The 27824-nt window shown below is 38.7% G+C and overlaps 3 protein-coding genes and 1 long non-coding RNA gene across 5 annotated transcripts; 1 reads left to right on the top strand and 3 right to left on the bottom strand.

Annotated features, from left to right (window-relative positions):
- Positions 1-438: 438 nt before the first annotated feature.
- On the bottom strand, positions 439-27562 carry LOC141781033 (immunoglobulin lambda-1 light chain-like). 2 transcript variants are annotated; one of them, XM_074656546.1, is made up of 4 exons: positions 14375-14414; positions 13957-14282; positions 1705-1738; positions 439-972 (listed from the first exon to the last, which is right to left on the bottom strand). In XM_074656546.1, the coding sequence occupies exons 1-4, from the start codon at positions 14412-14414 to the stop codon at positions 647-649; spliced, it is 726 nt and encodes a 241-aa protein (XP_074512647.1). In that variant the 3' UTR covers positions 439-646. The 2 variants fall into 2 exon arrangements, 1 of the variants encoding a protein (XP_074512647.1); XR_012596755.1 differs by lacking the exons at positions 13957-14282; positions 14375-14414 and adding an exon at positions 27520-27562 and having other exon boundaries at positions 834-972; positions 1705-2376.
- LOC141781036 (immunoglobulin lambda-1 light chain-like) lies at positions 15388-19505 on the bottom strand. Its single transcript, XM_074656549.1, has 4 exons — positions 19466-19505; positions 19048-19373; positions 16747-16780; positions 15388-15909 (listed from the first exon to the last, which is right to left on the bottom strand). The coding sequence occupies exons 1-4, from the start codon at positions 19503-19505 to the stop codon at positions 15584-15586; spliced, it is 726 nt and encodes a 241-aa protein (XP_074512650.1). The 3' UTR covers positions 15388-15583.
- On the top strand, positions 17026-25788 carry LOC141781041 (uncharacterized). The gene is made up of 3 exons (XR_012596757.1): positions 17026-17064; positions 19017-19063; positions 25691-25788. It is a non-coding gene; the product is annotated as an uncharacterized LOC141781041 (long non-coding RNA).
- LOC141781039 (immunoglobulin lambda-1 light chain-like) lies at positions 21933-24082 on the bottom strand. Its single transcript, XM_074656551.1, has 4 exons — positions 24043-24082; positions 23626-23957; positions 23286-23322; positions 21933-22464 (listed from the first exon to the last, which is right to left on the bottom strand). Exons 1-4 carry the CDS (start codon positions 24080-24082, stop codon positions 22139-22141), a joined length of 735 nt encoding a protein of 244 aa, XP_074512652.1. The 3' UTR covers positions 21933-22138.
- Positions 27563-27824: the final 262 nt, after the last annotated feature.

Raw genomic sequence — 27824 nt, 5'->3', positions numbered from 1 at the left:
CCTCTGATGTTACAGAGAGCTGTCACTTGACCTCCTCATTTACATGCAGCTATAAATAAGGAGAGGAGGCCTGCAGGTGCATCCTGTGAAGGAAGAGAGGGAGGAGTAGAGAGGTGATGCTTCACTGATGGAGGATGAAAACTCAGTTTCAGTTGCTCATTTTATCTGATTTTTCTAACGTCTCAACTACTGCAAGCAACTAAAACCAGTCAAATTAATATTAATCTCTCTGTGTTGTATTTTATTGCAAGTTAACATTAATAATATATACATATACATACATTCAACTAAGAATTAAAAATAAATATGTCTGTTATCTTTGTGTCCTGGACTAACTGTAATTATCAGTGAGATGAACATCAGGAGAAGAATAAAATCTAGTGAAATTAATGTAACATTATAAATGATGTTTTCATGAGTACAAATAAATACAAACACTTTTTCCTTCAAAGTTTTTTTTTTTGTATTTTTATTGAATAATTCTTGAAAAAAGCATCATTTTGCAAAGCTGATACAACACCTCCACCTAACGGTCACAGCATGTATTACAAGCATGCAGACACGTCTTCTACCAAGTGAAGCTTGTGATGAGCAAACAGCACAAACAGTAAAGAAGCAGATGTTAAATGGTCATTGTGCTCCTCTACTATTGTTCAGTGGGACAGTCTGACTTCTTGATGTTTTTCTCTGAAGTCTGGGAGCCCAAAGACACTTTACATGTGTAGACCTGATCCGTGTTCCAGTCTGACGTCTGGACGGCCAGATAGCTGCTGATTTGGAAAGTCTGGTCTGGTTGCTGAACAGCGGTGCTGGTAGAGATCCCACTGCTCACTGGACTCCCACCAGACAACCAGCTCACATCTGCAAAAGGCCCAGACTGACTGGACAGACAGACCAGAGAGGCTTTGTTGGACTGGAGCTCAGCACTGGACGGAGGGAAGACTGTCAGGACAGGAGGAGAGACGCTGGAGCCTGAAAATACATGGAGCACTTTCATCAGATAACTAGGAATCACATCATTAATACAAAGCAGGACAGTAACACATTAGTTCATTAGTTTTGATGACAATTTAACAAACACGCTGAAGAATTAAAACATTTTAAATCAGCAAAAACATTTAGAAATCATCACCTAAATATGAGCAGTGTTCCTCTTTAAAACATAAACATCTATCAATCACTAACTTAGAAATATTTTGATTAATTCAGTATAATTTTTATGTTGGAAACTGTCATAAAGTCACTTTCTGTGTTATAAAAAAGTGGTATTTAAACTCTCATATGATTATTTAAAGCATTGTGACAAATTAAAGTATATCTGTAGTAGTAGTTTATTGGTGTTTATAACAGAAAAAATCTCATTTATCTCAGGTAAAATCAGAATAATGCATAAACTTTAGAAGATTAGTAAACCAACATTACAAGTACAGTTTGGTATTGATATGACAATGTCAAATACTCTTGACTATTTAACATGTATTTGTAAAAAACATTTAAAATATTGTGATCAGTAGCAGATCTTTCTTTTGCCTTCAAACACACAGCCTGGTATCAAAGCAGATGTTAAAAAGTCAATCTATTATTCACCAAACAAAATGTTGAATATTTTAAACAATTAGCAACAGATACATTGATTATTTTCTCTTAATATGTATCAGAAACATAAAATCCATCCTGTTTTATGATCAGTTAAAAAGTACTTACTTGTCACAGTCAGCTTGGTGCCTGGTCCGAATACCACAGTGATTCAGTTTGTATACATGGCCGTACAAAAACCTCCTGACTCTCACTAATGAGGGGAGTGGAACTGAAACATCCTGTTGAGACCAACTTTCACTGTCAACGTCTCATTCACTTCATCAGTCTGCTTTTATTACAAAACACTGCTGGACTTGTTTCAAACACTTTTGACTCTTTTGACGACTTTGTTCAGTATCCTTCCTTGTTTTGATCAGATTTACTGATTTGATTCATTTTATTTTGCTCAAAATTCATAAAAGCTGCAGTGAGTTTCTCACTGAGGTTTTTGTCACAGTGTGAATCACTGTGATACAGCTGCAGCACCAGAGTCATCCCATGTCTGACAGTAATAGACAGCAGAGTCTCCTGCCTCTGTCTGCTTTATGATGAACTGATAATCTATGTTTGATGAGGATTTAGAGTTGAATCGGTCTGAAGAGAATCCTGATCCAAAGCTGGGTGAACTGAGACTATGGTAAAAATAGAGAACAAACTGAGGAGCTTCACCAGGAACCTGTTTATGCCAACTGACATAAGCATAATTTGTCTGAACGTTGCAGTTGAGAACAGCCTGTTGTCCTGTAGAAACTGTGTGGACAGCAGGCGTCTGAGTCAGCACTTTCACTGCATCAACATCTGTCAACACACAGAGAAAAAGACGTGAGTGAAAGGTTTCTGTGTGGAAATCTGGGCTGTAAAAAGAGAGAGAAGAAGATCTTACATGTTAGAGTGTGATAGGTAGAATATTATATGAGGAAAGCTGATCAGCTATAAATAACTTCGAGTAATAAGGGCAATTGTGGTGACATAAAAGATTAATTAATTGTGAAATGGGTCATAAAAACATTATTTTGGTTAAAACCTCTCTAAATGTCATAATATGTCCTATCTCCCTGTCCATCTGTGATCTACCTGTTGGGCCTGTTCGGAGATTGATTAGTAGTACCTGCTGAGGCCTGAAGGGGAAGCTCGCGACTGCGGTGCCTCATTCTCATGAGACTGAAAGAGAGGAGGCATCGTGTCAAGAGTCTCAATACAAATATTTCCCTATTCAGGTATAGAAATAAGTATTTCATTTTCAAAGCTGTCAGATGTGTTTATTAAGTTGTTGAGTTGTGTTTTATTGATATGATGACCTAGTTTAGAGTGTTTTGTGTGTTTTGTTGACATTGTTCGAGCACTGGTTCAAGCTAGTTAGCTGTGTTTGATCCTGCCGCTTTGATAGCGCCACAGGATGGCGGTGCGGCGCGACTCGTCGTGTGTGTGTGTGTGTGTGTGTGTGTGTGAAGACAGTATGGGCCGGTGAAGTGTATGTGTGTGTTTGGGGGTAAAGATGATGTATTTGTGTTAATTATAAAGTGATTGTTTAGGACAGAGGGAACTTAGAGTAATTTGTGTCATTTAGGATATTTTTGTTTAATTCCTTTTGCTGAGATAATTAATGTTTATTGATTTATAGGCTGTTTACAGTAATATTTCATCTGTTATAAGAATTTATGTCCCTGTTGATATTGTTTGTGGAAATTAAAGATTCTCATGAGACTGAAAGAGAGGAGGCATCGTGTCAAGAGTCTCAATACAAATATTTCCCTATTCAGGGCACAACATCTTGGAGGCACCGCTGGGAAGAATGTGACGAGGGTAAGCTGTTCCAGATAGACGTCCCCGATCATCATTCAACTCATCACATCTACAGCCGAGGTGGAGGAGAGCGTGTGGTGGTTCGACAACTGCGCAGAGAGACTTGCATGCAACCTGAGGTCAACCGCTGGTGCCCGGAGAGCTGCGTCGTCTATTCTGCAAAGGAAAAGTTCCGCTTCACACTGACACTGTCCCACGGCCAGAGACTGAAATGGATTCGTCGGAGCGAGAGGATTTGAAACTCGAAGTTGGTGGTGCATTGTACACATTGACAAGAGATGATTTGATTGAAGTTTGTGATTTTCTACACATTGCTGGGTCAAAATTTGAAATAATGTCAGGCAAAAGTCGCTCCTCTCTTATCGTACATGTCACAAGGCACATAGAAAGAGAAGAGTTAAGTGAGCTTGAAGATGAGGGTATGGTAGAGCTACTGACTTTAAAAGACAAGATAGATGAGTTGCAACAGGCTGCCCAAAATAGTGCAGTAGAACAGAAAAACTCAGATGCAAAACAGACAGATTCTGTGCAGGAGCAGATTATTCAGCCTCCAGAAGGAGAGCGGTTACAAAAAGAGATAGAGTCACTGCAATTAGCATTAGCTTTGTCACTTCAGGAGAAAGCAAACCTAAACAATAAAAATCAAAAGTCAGCGAGTGAAAACAGTAACAGCGCTAAAGGAGACCATGTACCTGCTCAACAGACCTCCCAACCCCGCCTGTCACTACAGTGGGGCAGAGAATTTAAAATATCAGGCCAGATAGGTGAGCCAGGTCAAAAGGACAAACTTACCTTCTCCAGTCTAGCACACCAGATTGAGCAAGGCATCAATAAGGGATTTCCTGAAATAGAAGTAGTTGATGCAGTGATTAGAGCAATAGCACCAAGTTTACAACTACGCAGTTACCTTGAGGGAAAGAGTAATCTTAACTTACCTACCTTAAGGAGGATTCTTAGGTCCCATTACCAAGAAAAAGGTGCAACAGAACTGTACAAACAGTTAACCTCAGAGGTTCAGAGTAGCAAGGAAACCCCACAAAATTTCCTTATCCGAGCCCTAGATTTGAGACAGAAAATCCTGTTTGCATCGCAAGAAGCAGAATCTGGTTTAAGATATGATCCTGTCCTCGTACAGAGCATGTTTCTTCATACCGTTCTGACAGGCCTGCAAAATGATAGCATTAGAAGTGACCTCCAGCCTTACCTGCAACAAACAACGACAAGTGATGAGCTGCTTCTTGAAAAACTTAACATTGCTTGTGCAAATGAAGCAGAACGACAAAATAAAAAGAAACTACTAAGCCAGCAGCGACCAACAACTGTGCACTCAGTTCAGTCTGACCCACCTGTGGATAAAGGGAGGAAAAATCCAAGCTCAGAACAAACCAGCAAAACCCAGCCTGATGTACTGAATGAATTGAAAGAATTGCGCTCTGACATGGCATTACTGAAAAATATTGGTGCTGAAGTTGCACAAATCAGAGAGTCAATTCGACAGCCTAGTCCAGCACAGACACAGCATGTGGCTGCACAGGAATACCTTCCCCCTCCTCAGTTCCAGTATCCACCACAAAGCGTCTGGCCTCCCCCAGGACCAGGACGAAGAGGAGAAACAGCACAATATCAACAGAGGTTTGCACCACAGCCACATTATCGTGCTCCAAATCGTGCACGCCTGAGAAAATGCATTGGCTGCCAGCAGAGTGAAAGTGAATATTGCACTCATTGCTACAGATGCGGCAGTGATGAACACTTCCTCGCAGGTTGCAAAGTGAGAGGAACCAGACAAGACAAAGATGGGCCTTTAAACGAAAGAGGGTTACCCCCACGGGACTAGGAGTAACCAGCAACAGTATAACGTCCCAACAGCACTGTTCCCACTGTGGTCTCTCTGGGAAAGACAAAAGCTTAAGAAAGTGTGCATCATGTAAAAAAGACATTTACTGTTCAAAAGCCTGTCAAGTTGAACACTGGCCAAAACATAAGAAACGATGCAACAAGCCCACTAACTCACCAGTAAATCAGTGCTCTCACACAAAGACAAATGCCACCAAAACAAAGAAAGAGGACAGTCATTCCCGCCTTGTTGCTCTTGTAGGGAAACGATGTATAGTTGACTGCTATATACAAGGCCGTAAAACTAGAGCATTGTGGGATACAGGTTCTCAAGTCTGCATTGTTGATGAGAAGTGGAAACGGAGACATTTGCCACATGAAAAGTTAAAGGATATCTCTGAGTTACTGGATGCACCTGATGATTTGAAAATAACAGCCGCAAACGGACAGAGCATGCCTTATAAAGGTTTCATTGAAGTCACTTTTGGATTAGCTGCTGATGGAGCTGACCCTCAAGAGCTTATTGTCCCCATGCTGGTTATGAGAGGTGGAAGACTTCCACAGCCCATCTTAGGCTTTAATGTCATTGAGCAAATGATAAAAGCCAGCACCACAGAACAACTGGATACAACAAGAAGAGAGCAACTTAATGAGACATTAACAACTGCTTTCCCCAGTCTTGAGAGCGACAATGTCACTGCCTTCATTGATCTTGTGACTACTGAACATTCATGTGACTATGTTGTGAAAACGGCAAAAGAGAAAGTTATCGTGCCCAAACACACCTCTGTTCAGATTGACTGTAAGGTGCAGACACGGCCACTAAAAAAAGACACCACACTTCTCTTTGAACCTGACATAAATCCTCAGTGGACTGAAGGCCTTGAGTTTTGTGAGACATTGGTAAAGCTAAGAAATGGTGTTTCAACTTACATTGTTCTTGATGTGCAAAATCCAACTGACCATGATATTGAACTGTCAGGAAAAACTGTTATTGGTACATTACAGCATGTCCAGGCTGTGTATCCAGCTACTGTTTTAGAGAAACCCGATCATTGCCCTCAAGTGTCAGTCAGTCAAGTAAATGCACAAAGTGAGCAAGCTAATGACATTTCGTGGGATCCACCGATTAACCTAAGCCATCTGAATGAACCTGAAAAAGAAGTTGTACAGGACATGCTGCGTGAAGAATGCTCCTCTTTTTCCAAGTCAGACAATGACATCGGATGTGTTGAAAAGTTAAAGTTGAGCATATCATTGAAAGACATGGATCCTGTTGCATGCACTTACCTGTCAGTGCCAAAGCCGCTCTACAAAGAAATGAAAGACTATCTGCACAATCTTATTGCTCAGGGATGGGTAAAGAAATCCAACTCACCTTATGCATCGCCTGTTGTCTGTGTAAGAAAAAAAGATGGAAGCCTGCGTCTTTGCATAGATTACAGGGAACTGAACAAAAAGACTCACCCTGACAGACAACCGATCCCTCGAGTGCAGGACATCCTTGACAGTCTTGGTGGCAACTCATGGTTTTCGTTGCTCGACCAAGGAAAAGCCTACCATCAAGGGTTTATGGATGAAAACAGCAGACCTTTAACTGCATTTGTGACTCCATGGGGCCTTTATGAATGGATAAGGATTCCATTTGGGCTAATGAACGCACCTGCAGCCTTTCAACGCTGCATGGAGGAGTGTCTGGAAGAAGTGAGAGATAATATCTGCGTCCCCTACCTGGATGATACTCTTGTTTACAGCCAGTCATTTGATGATCATGTTAACCATGTCAGAAAAGTACTCCAGCTGCTGAGAAAATACGGCATCAAGCTAAAACCCAGCAAATGTGAATTGTTTAAACATGAAGTCCGTTATCTGGGAAGAATTGTTTCAGACGAAGGAAGCAAAGTTGATCCAGTAGACACCATCGCTGTGAGAGCTTTGAAAGACAAAAGACCAAGCAATGTTGGAGAGCTAAGATCTGTCATGGGCTTATTAAGCTATTACAGGCAATACATAAAAGACTTTTCCCGTATCGCAGGACCACTTTACAACCTGTTGAAAGGGACAACAAAAGACAACAATGTGCCACAAAAGAAAACAAACTCGAGGCAAGTTAAAGGGAAAAACAAAGGAGTGCCGTCACACACACCAATTGTGTGGAATGAAGGACATCAACGCATATTGGAGCGGCTAATAGACTGCTTGGTAGAGCCACCAGTTCTCGGGTTCCCAGACTTTTCAAAGCCATTTGTCCTCCACACAGATGCCTCAAATCAAGGCCTTGGTGCAGTCCTCTACCAAGAACAGGATAATAAACTCCGTGTCATAGCCTATGGTTCACGAACTCTGACTGCTGCTGAAAGAAATTATCATCTCCACTCAGGAAAATTGGAATTTCTCGCATTAAAGTGGGCAGTCACAGAAAAATTCAGAGATTACTTGTATTATGCTCCAACTTTCACAGTGTTTACTGATAACAATCCCCTTACATATGTCCTGTCCAGTGCCAAGCTGAACGCAACAGGATGCAGATGGGTGGCAGAGCTTGCAGACTTCCATTTCACTATTCGATATCGCCCAGGTAAAGAAAATGTGGATGCAGATAGCCTGTCAAGAATGCCTTTAAATATTGACATGATGATGGAACAATGTACTGAAGAGTTGACATCAGACTGTGTAGCAGCGACAACCCAAGCCGTCGAGACTCAAGACTCCAGCTCATCACGGGTCTGTCCAGCAGTTAACTCTCTCCAATGTACAGAAAGTGAAGAGACACACAAACCATTCTCAGCCGATGAGATAAGACAAGCACAACAAGATGACAAAAATATAGGTCCTGTAATGCAGTGTGTATTGAGCGACAACAAACCATCAGTACATGAACTAAGAAACTTCAGTATGCAAAGCAAGTGTTTACTGCGCAGCTGGGAGAGACTTCATTTTGATGAAGATGGAATTCTTCGCAGGAAGACAACAAACAAAACACAGCTTGTATTACCTGAGAAGTATAAAGCCACTGTTCTGAAAGAGTTACATGATGAAATGGGCCATCAAGGCATCGATCGAACAACATCACTGATCAGAGATAGATTCTTCTGGCCTTACATGCAGAAAGAAATTGAACATTATGTTGCCAGGACATGTAGTTGTCTGAAACAAAAGACACCAAGCAAAGAAACACGAGCACCCATGACCAGTATTGTAACCACACAGCCATTTGAACTGGTGTCGATCGATTTCCTCCACTTGGACAAATGTAAGGGTGGCTACGAGTACATATTGGTAATTGTTGATCACTTCACTCGTTTTGCACAGGCTTACCCCACCACATCCAAGTCTGCAAAAACAGTTGCTGACCGAATATTCAACGACTATGCTCTAAAGTTTGGACTGCCGAAGCGGATACACCATGATCAAGGTGGCGAGTTTGAGAACCAGCTCTTTTCCCAGCTGAAAAAGAACTGTGGTGTTCTAGGATCGCGAACTACACCTTATCACCCGCAAGGAAATGGACAAGTTGAACGCTTTAACAGAACATTACTACAAATGCTCAAAACACTGACTGAAAAACAGAAGACAAACTGGAAAGATACTCTGAACAAGTTAATCTATGCATATAACTGCACAAGATGTGATGTCACAGGTTTCTCCCCTTTTTACCTCCTTTTCGGAAGGTCCCCAAGGTTATCTATCGACCTACTGTTTGGACTCACTTCTGAGACAGGAAAGGTAGACCATCGAACATACATGGAGAAATGGAAGCGAGAAATGCAGGAAGCATATGACATCGTCAGAGAAAATGCAAAGAAGTCAACAGAGAGAAGTAAAAGACATTATGATGGAAAAGTGAGAAGCTCAGTGCTGCACCCCGGTGATCGTGTCCTTGTAAGGAATCTGACACCTAGAGGAGGCACTGGAAAGCTTCGCAATCATTGGGAAGAGAACATTCATGTTGTGGTACGCCAGGTTGGAGAAGACATCCCAGTCTATGAAGTGAAGCCTGAGCAGGGAAGAGGAAGATCAAGAACCCTGCATCGCAACCTGTTGCTACAATGTGATCACTTGCCCTTGGAAATCCAGCCAAAAGCAGCATCCAAGCAAAACAAAAGGATAACAAAGACAACCACAGGAAACACAGAACAGGACGAAGAAAATGATGAAGATGAATGTCTAATCTACTACAGACCAGCAACAGAGTCTCAGATACCTATGGTAGAAAGAACCATTGAGCATGCAGACATACAAAATGACCAAGAGCAATCAGTGTTAAGTGACGACGGACAAGTGTTTGAACAAGGTCACATAATAGACACAGATGAGTTTGAGGTACAGCAGGAAGATGTACTGCCAGAACACGATGATCAGAGTGAAGATGAACAACCAGATGAAGGAGCACAGGATGAGATTCAGGAACTCCTGCATCCAGATTCAGATGAAGATGTCATAGAACAGAGACATGACCTGTTAAGGAGAGAAAGACGAGCTCCTAAGATCTTCACCTATGACCAATTAGGAACCCCTACATGTTACAGTGCAACCCATGCAAATGACATGCATTACCAGTATCAGCCGATAGTATACAGGGCAGTTCAGCCAGTACCAATGTGGACAAGCCCACATCAGGTTTACCAACCTTTATTTATACAGAGATATTAGGCATAAGAAAGATTTAAGCTGTTGAGTACAGTAAGAGATTGTTTAACAGAAAAGCTCTCTAGATTTAGTTGGGTCATGTATACAGTACATCCAGTACTTTGTTATAAGTAAAGTTGTCACGGTAGTAATCTCCCTTTAAGATGTAGTTAAGAAAACAGGAACATAGGTTGAGAACCATAACTCCACAACAGTAATGATGTCGGGACGACATCTAATTTTGCAGGGGAGTGTGTGATAGGTAGAATATTATATGAGGAAAGCTGATCAGCTATAAATAACTTCGAGTAATAAGGGCAATTGTGGTGACATAAAAGATTAATTAATTGTGAAATGGGTCATAAAAACATTATTTTGGTTAAAACCTCTCTAAATGTCATAATATGTCCTATCTCCCTGTCCATCTGTGATCTACCTGTTGGGCCTGTTCGGAGATTGATTAGTAGTACCTGCTGAGGCCTGAAGGGGAAGCTCGCGACTGCGGTGCCTCATTCTCATGAGACTGAAAGAGAGGAGGCATAGTGTCAAGAGTCTCAATACAAATATTTCCCTATTCAGGTATAGAAATAAGTATTTCATTTTCAAAGCTGTCAGATGTGTTTATTAAGTTGTTGAGTTGTGTTTTATTGATATGATGACCTAGTTTAGAGTGTTTTGTGTGTTTTGTTGACATTGTTCGAGCACTGGTTCAAGCTAGTTAGCTGTGTTTGATCCTGCCGCTTTGATAGCGCCACAGGATGGCGGTGCGGCGCGACTCGTCGTGTGTGTGTGTGTGTGTGTGTGTGTGAAGACAGTATGGGCCGGTGAAGTGTATGTGTGTGTTTGGGGGTAAAGATGATGTATTTGTGTTAATTATAAAGTGATTGTTTAGGACAGAGGGAACTTAGAGTAATTTGTGTCATTTAGGATATTTTTGTTTAATTCCTTTTGCTGAGATAATTAATGTTTATTGATTTATAGGCTGTTTACAGTAATATTTCATCTGTTATAAGAATTTATGTCCCTGTTGATATTGTTTGTGGAAATTAAAGATTCTCATGAGACTGAAAGAGAGGAGGCATCGTGTCAAGAGTCTCAATACAAATATTTCCCTATTCAGGGCACAACAAGAGCAGTGATGAGAGTGCAGAGGATCCCCAGCATGTTGTCAGTGTGTGGTGTAAACGTCCCTCACTGTCCAGCTGAGAGGTGAGCAGGGTTGGAGTGAGAGGAGAAGAGAGACTGAAGCTTATAAAGACACTGAGGAGAGGAGACGTGGAGGAGGAGGAGAGGAGATGAGGAAGAGGAAGAGGAGGAGGAGGAGGAGGAGGAGGAGGAACACTTGACTCACTTTTCACTCATAATTCAACATCATGTATGCAGGTTCACATTAAGTAATTTCTTATTAACAGGAATATATTTGGTAATTTTTATTCCTCATAAAAATGTATTTGATAGCCGTTGATGATTTTTGCCTGAGATGAATCTACAATTGTTATATCAGATTTAAATCTGGAATTAATTTCAATTTTTTCATATTATTATTAATCACATAAACCACAGGATTAACACATGGTCGTTGTTTTATAAGTTTGTGTTATAACGTTTTAACTAAGTTGTATATTTTGTAGGTAAACAGCATTATTGAGTTTAAAAGTTTACTTCTCACCTCAGTGTTTTTATTCTTCTAAATATTCCTCATTAATCCAAATTGCTCTCACTAATATTATTAAAAACTAATCATAAATGTCTTTACCCCCGCAGCAACCACTAGCTCTTTTTTTAATGCTTGTTTCGGTGTCTGCATTATTATGATTTTATTGTTATTATTATTATTTTAAATATATATATATGTGTGTGTGGGTGTGTATATATATATATTGGTTTTTTTTATTATTATTTATTATTATTTTCTTTTCTCTATTCATTTGTTTTTCCTTCTTTGTGATTGCTTAATGTAATTCCATGTTTAAGTTGTCAAATTGTCCATGTGTACCAAACTATCTCAATCACAAAGAGGAATGGGGGGGTTAAGAAATATGGGTCTAGCATAACATTGTTGAACAATTTGTAAAATACTAGTCCCGTTATAGTTGTACTGTTGTACTATACTTTTTGTGCCAATATAAATTTGAACATAAAAATATCTTTATCTACATGACCTATATTTTTTCGTGTTTTAGCTGCACATTAATGAACTTTTTTGACATCTAAATGCTTTTATTGCATTCCTACATACATTTTAAAGCTATATCTTAAATTGCGCTTTGCAAACATGTTTAATTATTGAAAAATACATTTAAGCAAAGCACCAGTAAATGTACTCCACCGTCATTCCTGATATCTGAGTCTGACGTATAAAACAGACTTTAAATGCTGCTGTGTGTTGCCATTTAACATATTGTAGTGATAGAAAGTTTACAGAAGCTGTTCTGAATACCCCAAATGTGATAAATACTTTTGAGATACACAGATGTAGATGAAGTAAATCTGACAGTAATCTAAGTGCATTAATCATATTTCATGAAGCAGACACAGAGTGTTGTTTGATGGCTCTTTTATCAGATGTTTCAGAGTCTCAAAAAGCAGAAGTAATAGTGAGGAGGTTTTTGTCACAGTGTAAATCACTGTGATACGTGCTCACTAACAGAGGTGTCCCATGTCTGACAGTAATAGACTGCTGAGTCTCCCTCCTCCACATTGTTGATGGTCAAACGATAATCTGATGTTGACTGATGATTAGAAGTGAATTTGGGAGAGGAGAAACCAGAGCCATATGTCACAGAGCTCCAACTGTGATAAAAGCTCAGCACAAACTGAGGAACTCCTCCAGGAGTCTGTTTATACCAGCGGGCCACACTGTTAGTAACAGTCCCCAGGTTACAGTCCATGGTGACTGTCTCTCCTTTCCTCACCGCCACAACTGGAGGCTTCTGTGTCACCACCGTCACACCACTCACACCTGGAAACAACAAGATGACACGGAGTCAAGAGAAACACACAGACTGATGAATCCAACATGAGGTCAAAGCTGCAGTAAGTCAGCCTCCTTACATGTTAGAGCAGTGATGAGAGTGCAGAGGATCCCCAGCATGTTGTCAGTGTGTGGTGTAAACGTCCCTCACTGTCCAGCTGAGTGGTGAGCAGGGTTGGAGTGAGAGGAGAAGAGAGACTGAAGCTTATAAAGTAACTGAGGTGACGTGGAGGAGGAGGAGGAGGAGGAGGAGGGGGAGGAGGAGGAGGAGGAGGAGGAGTTTCAACCCACAGATAAACTAAATAGTGTTTGTGGTTTCACATTGTGTCATTGAATCATTTTACATTAATAATATCATATTTCATAATGAGCAGTTGGTGTTTGTAAGTCTGCTGATGTCCTTTGTGTGAGTATTATTGCCTCCAGTCAGACTGATTTCCTGATTAAATCTCCATTTTAATTCATCTTCAAATAATCCAATAAATCACATCATCACTGTATCGGTTCATCTTCATCTTTTATTGTTGTATATGAAGTAAACTGTGTTCTATAATATCTCTGTTTCTTCACACGTCTACATTTTTTATACCACCAAAAAAAACATGTTTCCTAATAATCCAAACTGATTTAAAATAAATTAAGAATATCTTCATCTAGATGACCTGATGTAAAGTTAATGCAGTTTTCATTGGTTGTGCTTTAGCTGTATGTAGTCAGATTACTGTCACAATCGCTGCAGCTAGAAGTGTAACAACCATCACTACCTGAGTACAGGAGGATTCAACATTTATCACATTTTGTGTATTTCAACTGGTGTCTGTAAACTTTCTGTCACTTAAAGATATGTTAAAGTTATTCAAAGCTTGAATTACATGAAAATGTCAGATATTATGGATGATGGTGGAGTACTGGTGCATTACTTATTTCTTTATTTTTTCATCATTAAAGCATGTATGCAAGGTACAAATAAATATAATGTAATTGATTAATATGGGAATTAATCCAATAAGAGCATTTAAATGTTTGAAAACAAATTAGAGTGTTGTTTGATGGCTCTATTATCAGATGTGTCAGAGTCTCAAAAAGCAGAAGTAATAGTGAGGAGGTTTTTGTCACAGTGTAAATCACTGTGATACGTACTCATTAACAGAGGTGTCCCATGTTTTACAGTAATAGACTGCTGAGTCTCCCTCCTCCACATTGTTGATGATCAAACGATAATCTGATGTTGACTGATGAGTGGATGTGAATTTTGGAGAGGAGAAACCAGAGCCATAATATACAGTGCTCCAACCGTGATAAAACCTCAGTACATGCTGAGGAACTCCTCCAGGAGTCTGTCTATACCAGTAAGCAGGTCTGTTAGTAACAGTCCCCAGGTTACAGTCCATGGTGGCTGTCTCTCCTTTCGTCACCGCCACAACAGGAGGCTTCTGTGTCACCACCGCCACACCACTCACACCTGGAAACAACAAGATGACACGGAGTCAAGAGAAACACACAGACTGATGAATCCAACATGAGGTCAAAGCTGCAGTAAGTCAGCCTCCTTACATGTTAGAGCAGTGATGAGAGTGCAGAGGGTCCCCAGCATGTTGTCAGTGTGTGCTGAGAACGGCCTTGTAACCTGGAAAGTGAGCTCACTGCTGACAGATTAGAGGGTTTGGAGGATGAGGAGAGGAGGTGCTGGAGGAGCAATTTAATACAACCCTGAAACTGAGAGGGACTGACAGGAGGAGGAGCTTTGCTTCAATCTGCATAGTTTCTCACATGTGTTGCTCAGTTATCTTCTGTGGAGAGAAATGTCTTTATTTTATACATTAAAGTCAGTGTAGATGACAACTTTTATTTACAAGATACTATGAAGTCATGATGTCTAAAAACCTGCAATTTATTTTTTTATTTCTTAGTATTTTGGGTTCCTAATAAATGAGGTTTATGTATGAAATCTTTAATATATTTTGCATCATTTTGCAGGTTTTTCGTACGTCAACAACAGACATCTGCTGCAGGATATAAACTTTGGCTCTGCACACACACATAAGAAGTAAACAGACATTGATTGAGCAGATGTTAATAATGAAACTATCAGTGTGTTTCCAGTCAGAGACAGTTCCCTCTGATGTTACAGAGAGCTGACACTTGACCTCCTCATTTACATGCAGCTATAAATAAGGAGAGGAGGCCTGCAGGTGCATCCTGTGAAGGAAGAGAGGGAGGAGTAGAGAGGTGATGCTTCACTGATGGAGGATGAAAACTCAGTTTCAGTTGCTCATTTTATCTGATTTTTTTAACGTCTCAACTACTGCAAGAAACTAAAACCAGTTAAATTAATATTAATCTCTCTGTGTTGTATTTTATTGCAAGTTAACATTAATAATATATACATATACATACATTCAACTAAGAATTAAAAATAAATATGTCTGTTATCTTTGTGTCCTGGACTAACTGTAATTATCAGTGAGATGAACATCAGGAGAAGAATAAAATCTAGTGAAATTAATGTAACATTATAAATGATGTTTTCATGAGTACAAATAAATACAAACACTTTTTCCTTCAAAGTTTTTTTTTTGTATTTTTATTGAATAATTCTTGAAAAAAGCATCATTTTGCAAAGCTGATACAATACCTCCACCTAACGGTCACAACATGTATTACAAGCATGCAGACACGTCTTTTCTACCATGTGAAGCGTGTGATGAGCAAACAGCACAAACAGTAAAGAAGCAGATGTTAAATGGTCATTGTGCTCCTCTACTATTGTTCAGTGGAACAGTCTGACTTCTTGATGTTTTTCTCTGAAGTCTGGGAGCCCAAAGACACTTTACATGTGTAGACCTGATCCGTGTTCCAGTCTGACGTCTGGACGGCCAGATAGCTGCTGATTTGGAAAGTCTGGTCTGGTTGCTGAACAGCGGTGCTGGTAGAGATCCCACTGCTCACTGGACTCCCACCAGACAACCAGCTCACATCTGCAAAAGGCCCAGACTGACTGGACAGACAGACCAGAGAGGCTTTGTTGGACTGGAGCTCAGCACTGGACGGAGGGAAGACTGTCAGGACAGGAGGAGGGAAGCTGGAGCCTGAAAATACATGGAGCACTTTCATCAGATAACTAGGAATCACATCATTAATACAAAGCAGGACAGTAACACATTAGTTTATTAGTTGTGTTGACAATTTAACAAACACGCTGAAGAATTAAAACATTTTAAATCAGCAGAAACATTTAGAAATCATCACCTAAATATGAGCAGTGTTCCTCTTTAAAACATCAACAATCTATCAACCACTAATTTAGAGATGTTTTGATTAATTCAGTAGAATATTTATGTTGGAAACTGTCATAAAGTCACTTTCTGTGTCATAAAAAAAGTGGTATTTAAACTCTCATATGATTATTTAAAGCATCGTGATAAATTAAAGTATATCTGTAGTAGTAGTTTAGTGGTGTCTATAACACAAAGAAATCAAATTTCAAACAGCCACAATAATATTCAGGTAAAATCTGAATTATCCATAAACTTTAGAAGATTAGTAAACCAACATTACAAGAACAGTTTGGTATTGATATGACAGCGTAAAATACTCTTGATTATTTAACATGGAGTTTTAAGATGTTAAAATAAAAGATAAAATTCTTCTAAATGTTGTCCAACTGTTAAAAATCCTCAGCCGCTAAAAACTTTTGAGTATTTGTCAAAAATATTTAAAATATTGTGATCAGTAGCAGATCTTTCCTTTGCCTTCAAACACACAGCCTGGTATCAAAGCAGATGTTAAAAAGTCAATCTATTATTCACCAAACAACATGTTGAATATTTTAAACAATTAGCAACAGATACATTGATTATTTTCTCTTAATATGTATCAGAAACATAAAATCCATCCTGTTTTATGATCAGTTAAAAAGTACTTACTTGTCACAGTCAGCTTGGTGCCTGGTCCGAATACCACAGTGATTCAGTTTGTATACATGGCCGTACAAAAACCTCCTGACTCTCACTAATGAGGGGAGTGGAACTGAAACATCCTGTTGAGACCAACTTTCACTGTCAACGTCTCATTCACTTCATCAGTCTGCTTTCATTACAAAACACTGCTGGACTTGTTTCAAACACTTTTGACTCTTTAGATGACTTTGTTCAGTATCCGTCCTTGTTTTGATCAGATTTACTGATTTGATTCATTTTATTTTGCTCAAAATTCATAAAAGCTGCAGTGAGTTTCTCACTGAGGTTTTTGTCACAGTGTGAATCACTGTGATACAGCTGCAGTACCAGAGTTATCCCATGTCTGACAGTAATAGACAGCAGAGTCTCCTGCCTCTGTCTGCTTTATGATGAACTGATAATCTATGTTTGATGAGGATTTAGAGTCGAATCGGTCTGAAGAGAATCCTGATCCAAAGGTGGGTGAACTCTGACCATGGTAAAAATAGAGAACAAACTGAGGAGCTTCATCAGGAACCTGTTTATGCCAACTGACATAAGTATAATCTGTCTGAACGTTGCAGTTGAGAACAGCCTGTTGTCCTTTAGAAACTGTGTGGACTGCAGGCGTCTGAGTCAGAACTTTCACTGCATCAACATCTGTCAACACACAGAGAAAAAGACGTGAATGAAAGGTTTCTGTGTGGAAATCTGGGCTGTAAAAGGAAAGAGAAGAAGATCTTACATGTTAGAGCAGTGATGAGAGTGCAGAGGATCCCCAGCATGTTGTCAGTGTGTGGTGTAAACGTCCCTCACTGTCCAGCTGAGAGGTGAGCAGGGTTGGAGTGAGAGGAGAAGAGAGACTGAAGCTTATAAAGACACTGAGGAGAGGAGACGTGGAGGAGGAGGAGAGGAGATGTGGAGGAAGAGGAGGAGGAAGAGGAGGAGGAGGAGGAGGAGGAGGAGGAGGAGGAGGAGGAGGAGGAGGAGGAACACTTGACTCACTTTTCACTCATAATTCAACATCATGTATGCAGGTTCACATTAAATAATTTCTTATTAACAGGAATATATTTGGTAATTTTTATTCCTCATAAAAATGTATTTGATAGCCGTTGATGATTTTGGCCTGAGATGAATCTACAATTGTTATATCAGATTTAAATCTGGAATTAATTTCAATTTTTTCATATTATTATTAATCACATAAACCACAGGATTAACACATGGTCGTTGTTTTATAAGTTTGTGTTATAAAGTTTTAACTAAGTTGTATATTTTGTAGGTAAACAGCATTATTGAGTTTAAAAGTTTACTTCTCACCTCAGTGTTTTTATTCTTCTAAATATTCCTCATTAATCAAAATTGCTCTGACTAAAACTATTAAAAACTAATCAAAAATGTCTTTACCCCCGCAGCAACCACTAGCTCTTTTTTTATGCTTGTTTCGGTGTCTGCATTATTATGATTTTATTATTATTATTATTATTTTAAATATATATGTATGTGTGTGTGGGTGTGTATATATATATATTGTTTTTTTTTATTATTATTTATTATTATTTTCTTTTCTCTATTCATTTGTTTTTCCTTCTTTGTGATTGCTTAATGTAATTCCATGTTTAAGTTGTCAAATTGTCCATGTGTACCAAACTATCTCAATCACAAAGAGGATTGGAGGGGTTAGGAAATATGGGTCTAGCATAACATTGTTGAACAATTTGTAAAATACCAGTCCCGTTATAGTTGTACTGTTGTACTATACTTTTTGTGCCAATATAAATTTGAACATAAAAATATCTTTATCTACATGACCTATATTTTTTCATGTTTTAGCTGCACATTAATGAACTTTTTTGACATCTAAATGCTTTTATTGCATTCCTACATACATTTTAAAGGTATATCTTAAATTGCGCTTTGCAAACATGTTTAATTATTGAAAAATACATTTAAGCAAAGCACCAGTAAATGTACTCCACCGTCATTCCTGATATCTGAGTCTGACGTATAAAACAGACTTTAAATGCTGCTGTGTGTTGCCATTTAACATGTTTTAGTCATAGAAAGTTTACAGAAGCTGTTCTGAATACCCCAAATGTGATAAATACTTTTGAGATACACAGATGTAGATGAAGTAAATCTGACAGTAATCTAAGTGCATTAATCATATTTCATGAAGCAGACACAGAGTGTTGTTTGATGGCTCTTTTATCAGATGTTTCAGAGTCTCAAAAAGCAGAAGTAATAGTGAGGAGGTTTTTGTCACAGTGTAAATCACTGTGATACGTGCTCACTAACAGAGGTGTCCCATGTCTGACAGTAATAGACTGCTGAGTCTCCCTCCTCCACATTGTTGATGGTCAAACGATAATCTGATGTTGACTGATGATTAGAAGTGAATTTGGGAGAGGAGAAACCAGAGCCATATGTCACAGAGCTCCAACTGTGATAAAAGCTCAGCACAAACTGAGGAACTCCTCCAGGAGTCTGTTTATACCAGCAAGCCTGACTGTTAGTAACAGTCCCCAGGTTACAGTCCATGGTGACTGTCTCTCCTTTCCTCACCGCCACAACTGGAGGCTTCTGTGTCACCACCGTCACACCACTCACACCTGGAAACAACAAGATGACACGGAGTCAAGAGAAACACACAGACTGATGAATCCAACATGAGGTCAAAGCTGCAGTAAGTCAGCCTCCTTACATGTTAGAGCAGTGATGAGAGTGCAGAGGGTCCCCAGCATGTCGTCAGTGTGTGGTGTAAACGTCCCTCACTGTCCAGCTGAGAGGTGAGCAGTGTTGGAGTGAGAGGAGAAGAGAGACTGAAGCTAATAAAGTAAGTGAGGTGACGTGGAGGAGGAGGAGGAGGAGGAGGAGGAGGAGGAGTTTCAACCCACAGATAAACTAAATAGTATTTGTGGTTTCACATTGTGTCATTGAATCATTTTACATTAACAATATCATATTTCATAATGAGCAGTTGTTGTTTGTAAGTCTGCTGATGTCCTTTGCGTGAGTATTATTGCCTCCAGTCAGACTGATTTCCTGATTAAATCTCCATTTTAATTCTTCTTCAAATAATCCAATAAATCACATCATCACTGTATCGGTTCATCTTCATCTTTTATTGTTGTATATGAAGTAAACTGTGTTCTATAATATCTCTGTTTCTTCACACGTCTACATTTTTTATACCACCAAAAAAAACATGTTTCCTAATAATCCAAACTGATTTAAAATAAATTAAGAATATCTTCATCTAGATGACCTGATGTAAAGTTAATGCAGTTTTCATTGGTTGTGCTTTAGCTGTATGTAGTCAGATTACTGTCACAATCGCTGCAGCTAGAAGTGTAACAACCATCACTACCTGAGTACAGGAGGATTCAACATTTATCACATTTTGTGTATTTCAGCTGGTGTCTGTAAACTTTCTGTTACTTAAAGATATGTTAAAGTTATTCAAAGCTTGAAGTACATGAAAATGTCAGATAGTATGGATGATGGTGGAGTACTGGTGCATTTCTTATTTCTTTATTTTTTCATCATTAACGCATGTATTTAAGGTACAAATAAATATACTGTCATTGATTAATGTGGGAATTAATCCAATATGAGCATTTAAATGTTTGAAAACAAATTAGAGTGTTGTTTGATGGCTCTATTATCAGATGTGTCAGAGTCTCAAAAAGCAGAAGTATTAGTGGGGAGGTTTTTGTCACAGTGTAAATCACTGTGATACGTACTCAGTAGCAGAGGTGTCCCATGTTTTACAGTGATAGACTGCTGAGTCTCCCTCCTCCACATTGTTGATGGTCAAACGATATTCTGATGTTGACTGATGAGTGGATGTGAACTTTGGAGAGGAGAAACCAGAGCCATATCTCACAGAGCTCCAACCGTGATAAAAGCTCAGTAGATACTGAGGAACTCCTCCAGGAGTCTGTTTATACCAGCTAGCTCTTTCGTTAGTAACACACCCCAGGTTACAGTCCATGGTGGCTGTCTCTCCTTTCGTCACCGTCACAACAGGAGGCTTCTGTGTCACCACCGTCACACCACTCACACCTGGAAACAACAAGATGACACGGAGTCAAGAGAAACACACAGACTGATGAATCCAACATGAGGTCAAAGCTGCAGTAAGTCAGCCTCCTTACATGTTAGAGCAGTGATGAGAGTGCAGAGGGTCCCCAGCATGTTGTCAGTGTGTGCTGAGAACGGCCTTGTAACCTGGAAAGTGAGCTCACTGCTGACAGATTAGAGGGTTTGGAGGATGAGGAGAGGAGGTACTGGAGGAGCAATTTAATACAACACTGAAACTGAGAGGGACTGACAGGAGGAGGAGCTTTGCTTCAATCTGCATGGTTTCTCACATGTGTTGCTCAGTTATATTCTGTGGAGGGAAATGTCTTTAATTTATACATTAAAGTCAGTGTAGATGATAACTTTCATTTACCGGATACTATGAAGTCATAATGTCTAAAAACCTGCAATTTATTTTTATTTCTTAGTATTTTCAGTTCCTAATGAATGAGATTCATGTATGAAAGTTTTAATATATTTTGCATCATTTTGCAGGTTTTTCGTACGTCAACAACAGACATCTGCTGCAGGATATAAACTTTGGCTCTGCACACACACATAAGAAGTAAACAGTCATTGATTGAGCAGATGTTAATAATGAAACTATCAGTGTGTTTCCAGTCAGAGACAGTTCCCTCTGATGTTACAGAGAGCTGACACTTGACCTCTTCATTTGCATGCAGCTATAAATAAGGAGAGGAGGCCTGCAGGTGCATCCTGTGAAGGAAGAGAGGGAGGAGTAGAGAGGTGATGCTTCACTGATGGAGGATGAAAACTCAGTTTCAGTTGCTCATTTTATCAGATTTTTTTAACGTCTCAACTACTGCAAGAAACTAAAACCAGTTAAATTAATAATAATCTCTCTGTTGTGTTTTTATTGCAAATTAACTTCTAATAATTCCGTAGCTTTCTGAATTTAAATATACATATTCATCTGTGAATTAAAAAGAAATATGTCTGTTATCTTTGTGTCCTGGACTAACTGTAATTATCAGTGAGATGAACATCAGGAGAAGAATAAAATCTAGTGAAGTTAATGTAACATTATAAATGATGTTTTCATGAGTACAAATAAATACAAACACTTTTTGTTCACAGTTTTTTTTGTATTTTTATTGAATAATTCTTGAAAAAAGCATCATTTTGCAAAGCTGATACAACACCTCCACCTAACGGTCACAACATGTATTACAAGCATGCAGACAAGTCTTTTACACCATGTGAAGCTTGTGTTGAGCAAACAGCACAAACAGTAAAGAAGCAGATGTTAAATGGTCATTGTGCTCCTCTACTATTGTTCAGTGGGACAGTCAGACTTCTTGATGTTTTTCTCTGAAGTCTGGGAGCCCACAGACACTTTACATGTGTAAACCTGATCCGTGTTCCAGTCTGACGTCTGGACGGCCAGATAGCTGCTGATTTGGAAAGTCTGGTCTGGTTGCTGAACAGCGGTGCTGGTAGAGATCCCACTGCTCACTGGACTCCCACCAGACAACCAGCTCACATCTGCAAAAGGCCCAGACTGACTGGACAGACAGACCAGAGAGGCTTTGTTGGACTGGAGCTCAGCACTGGACGGAGGGAAGACTGTCAGGACAGGAGGAGAGAAGCTGGAGCCTGAAAATACATGGAGCACTTTCATCAGATAACTAGGAATCACATCATTAATACAAAGCAGGACAGTAACACATTAGTTTATTAGTTGTGTTGATAATTTAACAAACACGCTGAAGAATTAAAACATTTTAAATCAGCAAAAACATTTAGAAATCATCACCTAAATATGAGCAGTGTTCCTCTTTAATACATCAACAATCTATCAATCACTAACTTAGAAATATTTTGATTAATTCAGTAAAATATTTAAGGTGGTCATTAAGTCACTTTCTGTGTTATAAAAAGTGGTATCTAAACTCTCATATGATTATTTAAAGCATTGTGATAAATTAAAGTATATCTGTAGTAGTAGTTTAGTGTTGTCTATAACACAAAGAAATCTCGTCTCAAACAGCCACAATAATATTCAGGTAAAATCTGAATTATCCATTAACTTTAGAAGATTAGTAAACCAACATTACAAGTACAGTTTAGTATTGATATCACAATGTAAAATACTCTTGACAAATTAACATGGAGTTTGAAATAAACAAGAAAATTCTTCTAAATGTTGTCCAACTGTTAAAAATCCTCAGCCGATAAAAAACTTTTGAGTATTTGTCAAAAACATTTAAAATATTGTGATCAGTAGCAGATCTTTTCTTTGTCTTCAAACACACAGCCTGGTATCAAAGCAGATGCTAAAAAGTCAATCTATTATTCACCAAACAACATGTTGAATATTTTAAACAATTAGCAAAAGATACATTGATTATTTTCTCTTAATATGTATCAGAAACATAAAATCCATCCTGTTTTATGATCAGTTAAAAAGTACTTACTTGTCACAGTCAGCTTGGTGCCTGGTCCGAATACCACAGTGATTCAGTTTGTATACATGGCCGTACAAAAACCTCCTGACTCTCACTAATGAGGGGAGTGGAACTGAAACATCCTGTTGAGACCAACTTTCACTGTCAACGTCTCATTCACTTCATCAGTCTGCTTTTATTACAAAACACTGCTGGACTTGTTTCAAACACTTTTGACTCTTTAGACGACTTTGTTCAGTATCCGTCCTTGTTTTGATCAGATTTACTGATTTGATTCATTTTATTTTGCTCAAAATTCATAGAAGCTGTGGTGAGTTTCTCACTGAGGTTTTTGTCACAGTGTGAATCACTGTGATACAGCTGCAAAGGGAGAGCTATCCCATGTCTGACAGTAATAGACAGCAGAGTCTCCTGCCTCTGTCTGCTTTATGATGAACTGATAATCTATGTTTGATGAAGATTTAGAGTTGAATCGGTCTGAAGAGAATCCTGATCCAAAGCTGGGTGAACTGTCACCATAGTGAAATCTGAGAACATACTGAGGAGCTTCACCAGGAACCTGTTTATACCAACTGACATGAGCATAATTTGTCTGAACGTTGCAGTTGAGAACAGCCTGTTGTCCTGTAGAAACTGTGTGGACAGCAGGCGTCTGAGTCAGAACTTTCACTGCATCAACATCTGTCAACACACAGAGAAAAAGACGTGAGTGAAAGGTTTCTGTGTGGAAATCTGGGCTGTGAAAGGAAAGAGAAGAAGATCTTACATGTTAGAGCAGTGATGAGAGTGCAGAGGATCCCCAGCATGTTGTCAGTGTGTGGTTTAAACGTCCCTCACTGTCCAGCTGAGAGGTGAGCAGGGTTGGAGTGAGAGGAGAAGAGAGACTGAAGCTTATAAAGACACTGAGGAGAGGAGACGTGGAGGAGGAGGAGGAGGAGGAGGAAGAGGAGGAGGAGAATGAGGAGGAGGAGGAGGAGAATGAGAATGAGGATCAGGAGGAGGAGGAGTGTCAACACTTTACTCTTTTTTCACTCATAATTCAACATCATGCATGCAGTTTCACATTAAATAATTTCTTATTAATCAGCATATATTTGGTAATTTGTATTCCTTATAAAAATGTATCTGAAAAATGTATTTGATAGCCGTTGATGATTTTTTCCTGAGATGAATCTATAATTGTTATATCAGATTTAAATCTGGAATTAATTTCTATTTTTCCATATTATTTTTAATCACATAAACCATAGGATTAACACATGGTCGTTGTTTTCTAAGTTTGTGTTATAAAGTTGTAACTAAGTTGTACATTTTATAGGTAAACAGAACTATAGAGTGTAAAAGTTTACTTCTCATCTCAGTGTCTTTATTCTTCTAAATAATCCTCACTAATACAAATTGCTCTGACTAAAACTATTAAAAACTATTCAAAAATGTCTTTATCCCCGCAGCAACCACTAGCTCTTTTTTTTAGATGCTTGTTTCGGTGTCTGCATTATTAAGATTTTATTATTAATAATTTATATATATATATATATATATATTTGTGTGTGTGTGTGTGTGTTTGTGTGTGTGTGTGTGTGTGTGTGTGTGTGTATATATATATATATATATATATTGTTTTATTGCTTTTATTATTATTTATTATTATTATTATTATTATTATTTTATATTATTTTATCTATTTATTTGTTTTTCCTTCTTTGTGATTGCTTAATGTAATTATATGTTTAAGTTGTCAAATCTTCCATTTGTACCAAACTATCTCAATTACAAAGAGATTTGGAGGGGTTAGGAAATATGGGTCTAGCATAACATTGTTGCGAAAATATGTAAAATACTAGTCCCGTTATAGTTGTACTGTTGTACTATACTTTTTGTGCCAATAAAAATTTGAACATAAAAATATCTTTATCTACATGACCTATATTTTCTTGTGTTTTAGCTGCACATTAATGAACTTTTTTGACATCTAAATGCTTTTATTGGATTACTACATACATTTTAAAGCTATATCTTAAATTGCACTTTGCAAACATGCTTAATTTATGAAAAATAAATTTAAGCAAAGCACCAGTAAATATACTCAACAGTCATTCCTGATATCTGAGTCTGACGTATAAAACAGACTTTAAATGCTGCTGTGTGTTGCCATTTAACATGTTTTAGTCATAGAAAGTTACAGAAGCTGTTCTGAATAACCCAAAATGTGATAAATACTTTTGAGATACACAGATGTAGATGAAATATATCTGACAGTAATCTAAGTGCATTAATCATATTTCATGAAGCAGACACAGAGTGTTGTTTGATGGCTCTTTTATCAGATGTGTCAGAGTCTCAAAAAGCAGAAGTAATAGTGAGGAGGTTTTTGTCACAGTGTGAATCACTGTGATACAGCTGCAGAGGCAGAGTCATCCCATGTCTGACAGTAATAGACAGCAGAGTCTCCTGCCTCTGTCCGCTTTATGATGAACTGAAAATCTATGTTTGATGAGGATTTAGAGTTGAATCGGTCTGAAGAGAATCCTGATCCAAAGCTGAGTGAACTGTCATGATGGCGAAATCTGAGAACATACTGAGGAGCTTCACCAGGAACCTGTTTATACCAACTGACATAATTGTTGTAATTTGTCTGGATGTTACAGTTGAGAGCAGCCTGTTGTCCTGTAGAAACTGTGTGGACAGCAGGCGTCTGAGTCACCACTATCACTGCATCAACATCTGTCAACACACAGAGAAAAAGACATGAGTGAAAGGTTTCTGTGTGGAAATCTGGGCTGTAAAAGGAAAGAGAAGAAGATCTTACATGTTAGAGCAGTGATGAGAGTGCAGAGGATCCCCAGCATGTTGTCAGTGTGTGGTGTAAACGTCCCTCACTGTCCAGCTGAGAGGTGAGCAGGGTTGGAGTGACAGGAGAAGAGAGACTGAAGCTTATAAAGACACTGAGGAGAGGAGACGTGGAGGAGGAGAAGGAGGAGGAGGAGGAGGAGGAGATTTAACACTTGACTCTGTTTTCATTCATAAATCAACTACATCATGTATGTGGGTTTCACATCAGACACTTTTTCATAACTTCTGTTATCAACAAACATGTCTCCAATAACTTTCCTTCTTTACTCATTGTTGCCAAATACAATGATTTCTGTCTAGTCTTTATTTAATTGAAGCAAATTTAATTGCATTCAGCTATTTACTTTCTCTAAGCATTGATAGAGTGAGTCTAAAGGACCGTAGTCACTTGGTTAAAGAGCTGAGTAAATCAGAGTGTCGTCTGCGTAGCTGAGATAAGAAACGTTATCATCATGTATGATTTGACCTGGGAGCACGTACAGTTTGAATAATAGCGGCTCAAGAATCGAACCCTGTTGGATTCCACATGTCATGATGATTGCTCGGATTTATAATCACTCTATCTCTGGTATTTTACAGTAAGCAGTATATAAGCATGGTGTAGAATTGACTTTATTTCATCATCTCGTCACCCTTTCAAATGATTTGCTCTCACTGAAGTAGCATGCTCTATATTAATTAAGTCTCCTGCCTGTGTTTCATTTTGTGGAAACACATCATGAATCACTAAATCTATGTGACATATTGCCAGATTAATGCAGCATTTGTTTGTGTTTTAGCTGCTCATAACTTTCTGTTGTTGTAACTTTGGGCTTCCAGATTACCTTTTGACCTGTTCATGAAGAGGGAACTACCAGATCACTATCTAATACCAAAAAGTGTTTGTGTGACAATCTTCACTACCTGTGCACCAATTAATTTATATCAATTAAGATTATCTGAGTTCAGAACAGCAAATGAGAATATTCTGTAGTCTTTCTATATCTGCAAGAGACGTTCATATTTACTGTTTCACAGTTTAATAGATCATAACTTTTGTTTCAGTGGTTTACATTTACTAGTGAGTATATTATCTGTTTTAGTGATAAAGTGTGTACACATGGCATACTGTATATAACTACCATAGGAACCATAAATCCCTCCTAATGCCTCACTCTCTCATTCGTTCATTCTACCTGGTTTTCCATGTCACTAACTGTCTTGTTGTTTCAGAACCAGCCACTCCCACCTGCCCTCTGATCACCGCTTTCCCGCCAGTTTCCCCACCTGGCCTGCTCCTCCCACTCACTCACCTGCTTCTCATTCCCCTGATTACCACTGTAAAGTATAAACAGGCCCATTTAATCCTCTGTCTGATTGTCTTTTGCGCTAAGCTTATATTTACACTTACCTGTCTGATGCTGCCTGCCTGATTTCTGGTTTCTGTCTGTTCTGTGTCACTCAGTGTTTCACCAGGAAATATCAGAGGATATATGTGAAAATCCCAAAAGTTTAAGAATATATTTTAAATGTGTGAGTGGGGAAGAAAAACAGAAAGCACTGGCTGGTGACTTTACTCCCAGTCCAGATGTGTCAGAGTCTCAAAAAGCAGAAGTAATAGTGAGGAGGTTTTTGTCACAGTGTAAATCACTGTGATACCCACTCATTAACAGAGCTGTCCCATGTTTGACAGTAATACACTGCTGAGTCTCCCTC

Source organism: Sebastes fasciatus, chromosome 13, assembly GCF_043250625.1.
Source record: "Sebastes fasciatus isolate fSebFas1 chromosome 13, fSebFas1.pri, whole genome shotgun sequence".
Lineage (NCBI taxonomy): Eukaryota > Metazoa > Chordata > Actinopteri > Perciformes > Sebastidae > Sebastes > Sebastes fasciatus.
The sequence above is the reverse complement of the archived record's forward strand: the minus strand, read 5'-3'. Positions and strand labels throughout refer to the sequence as shown.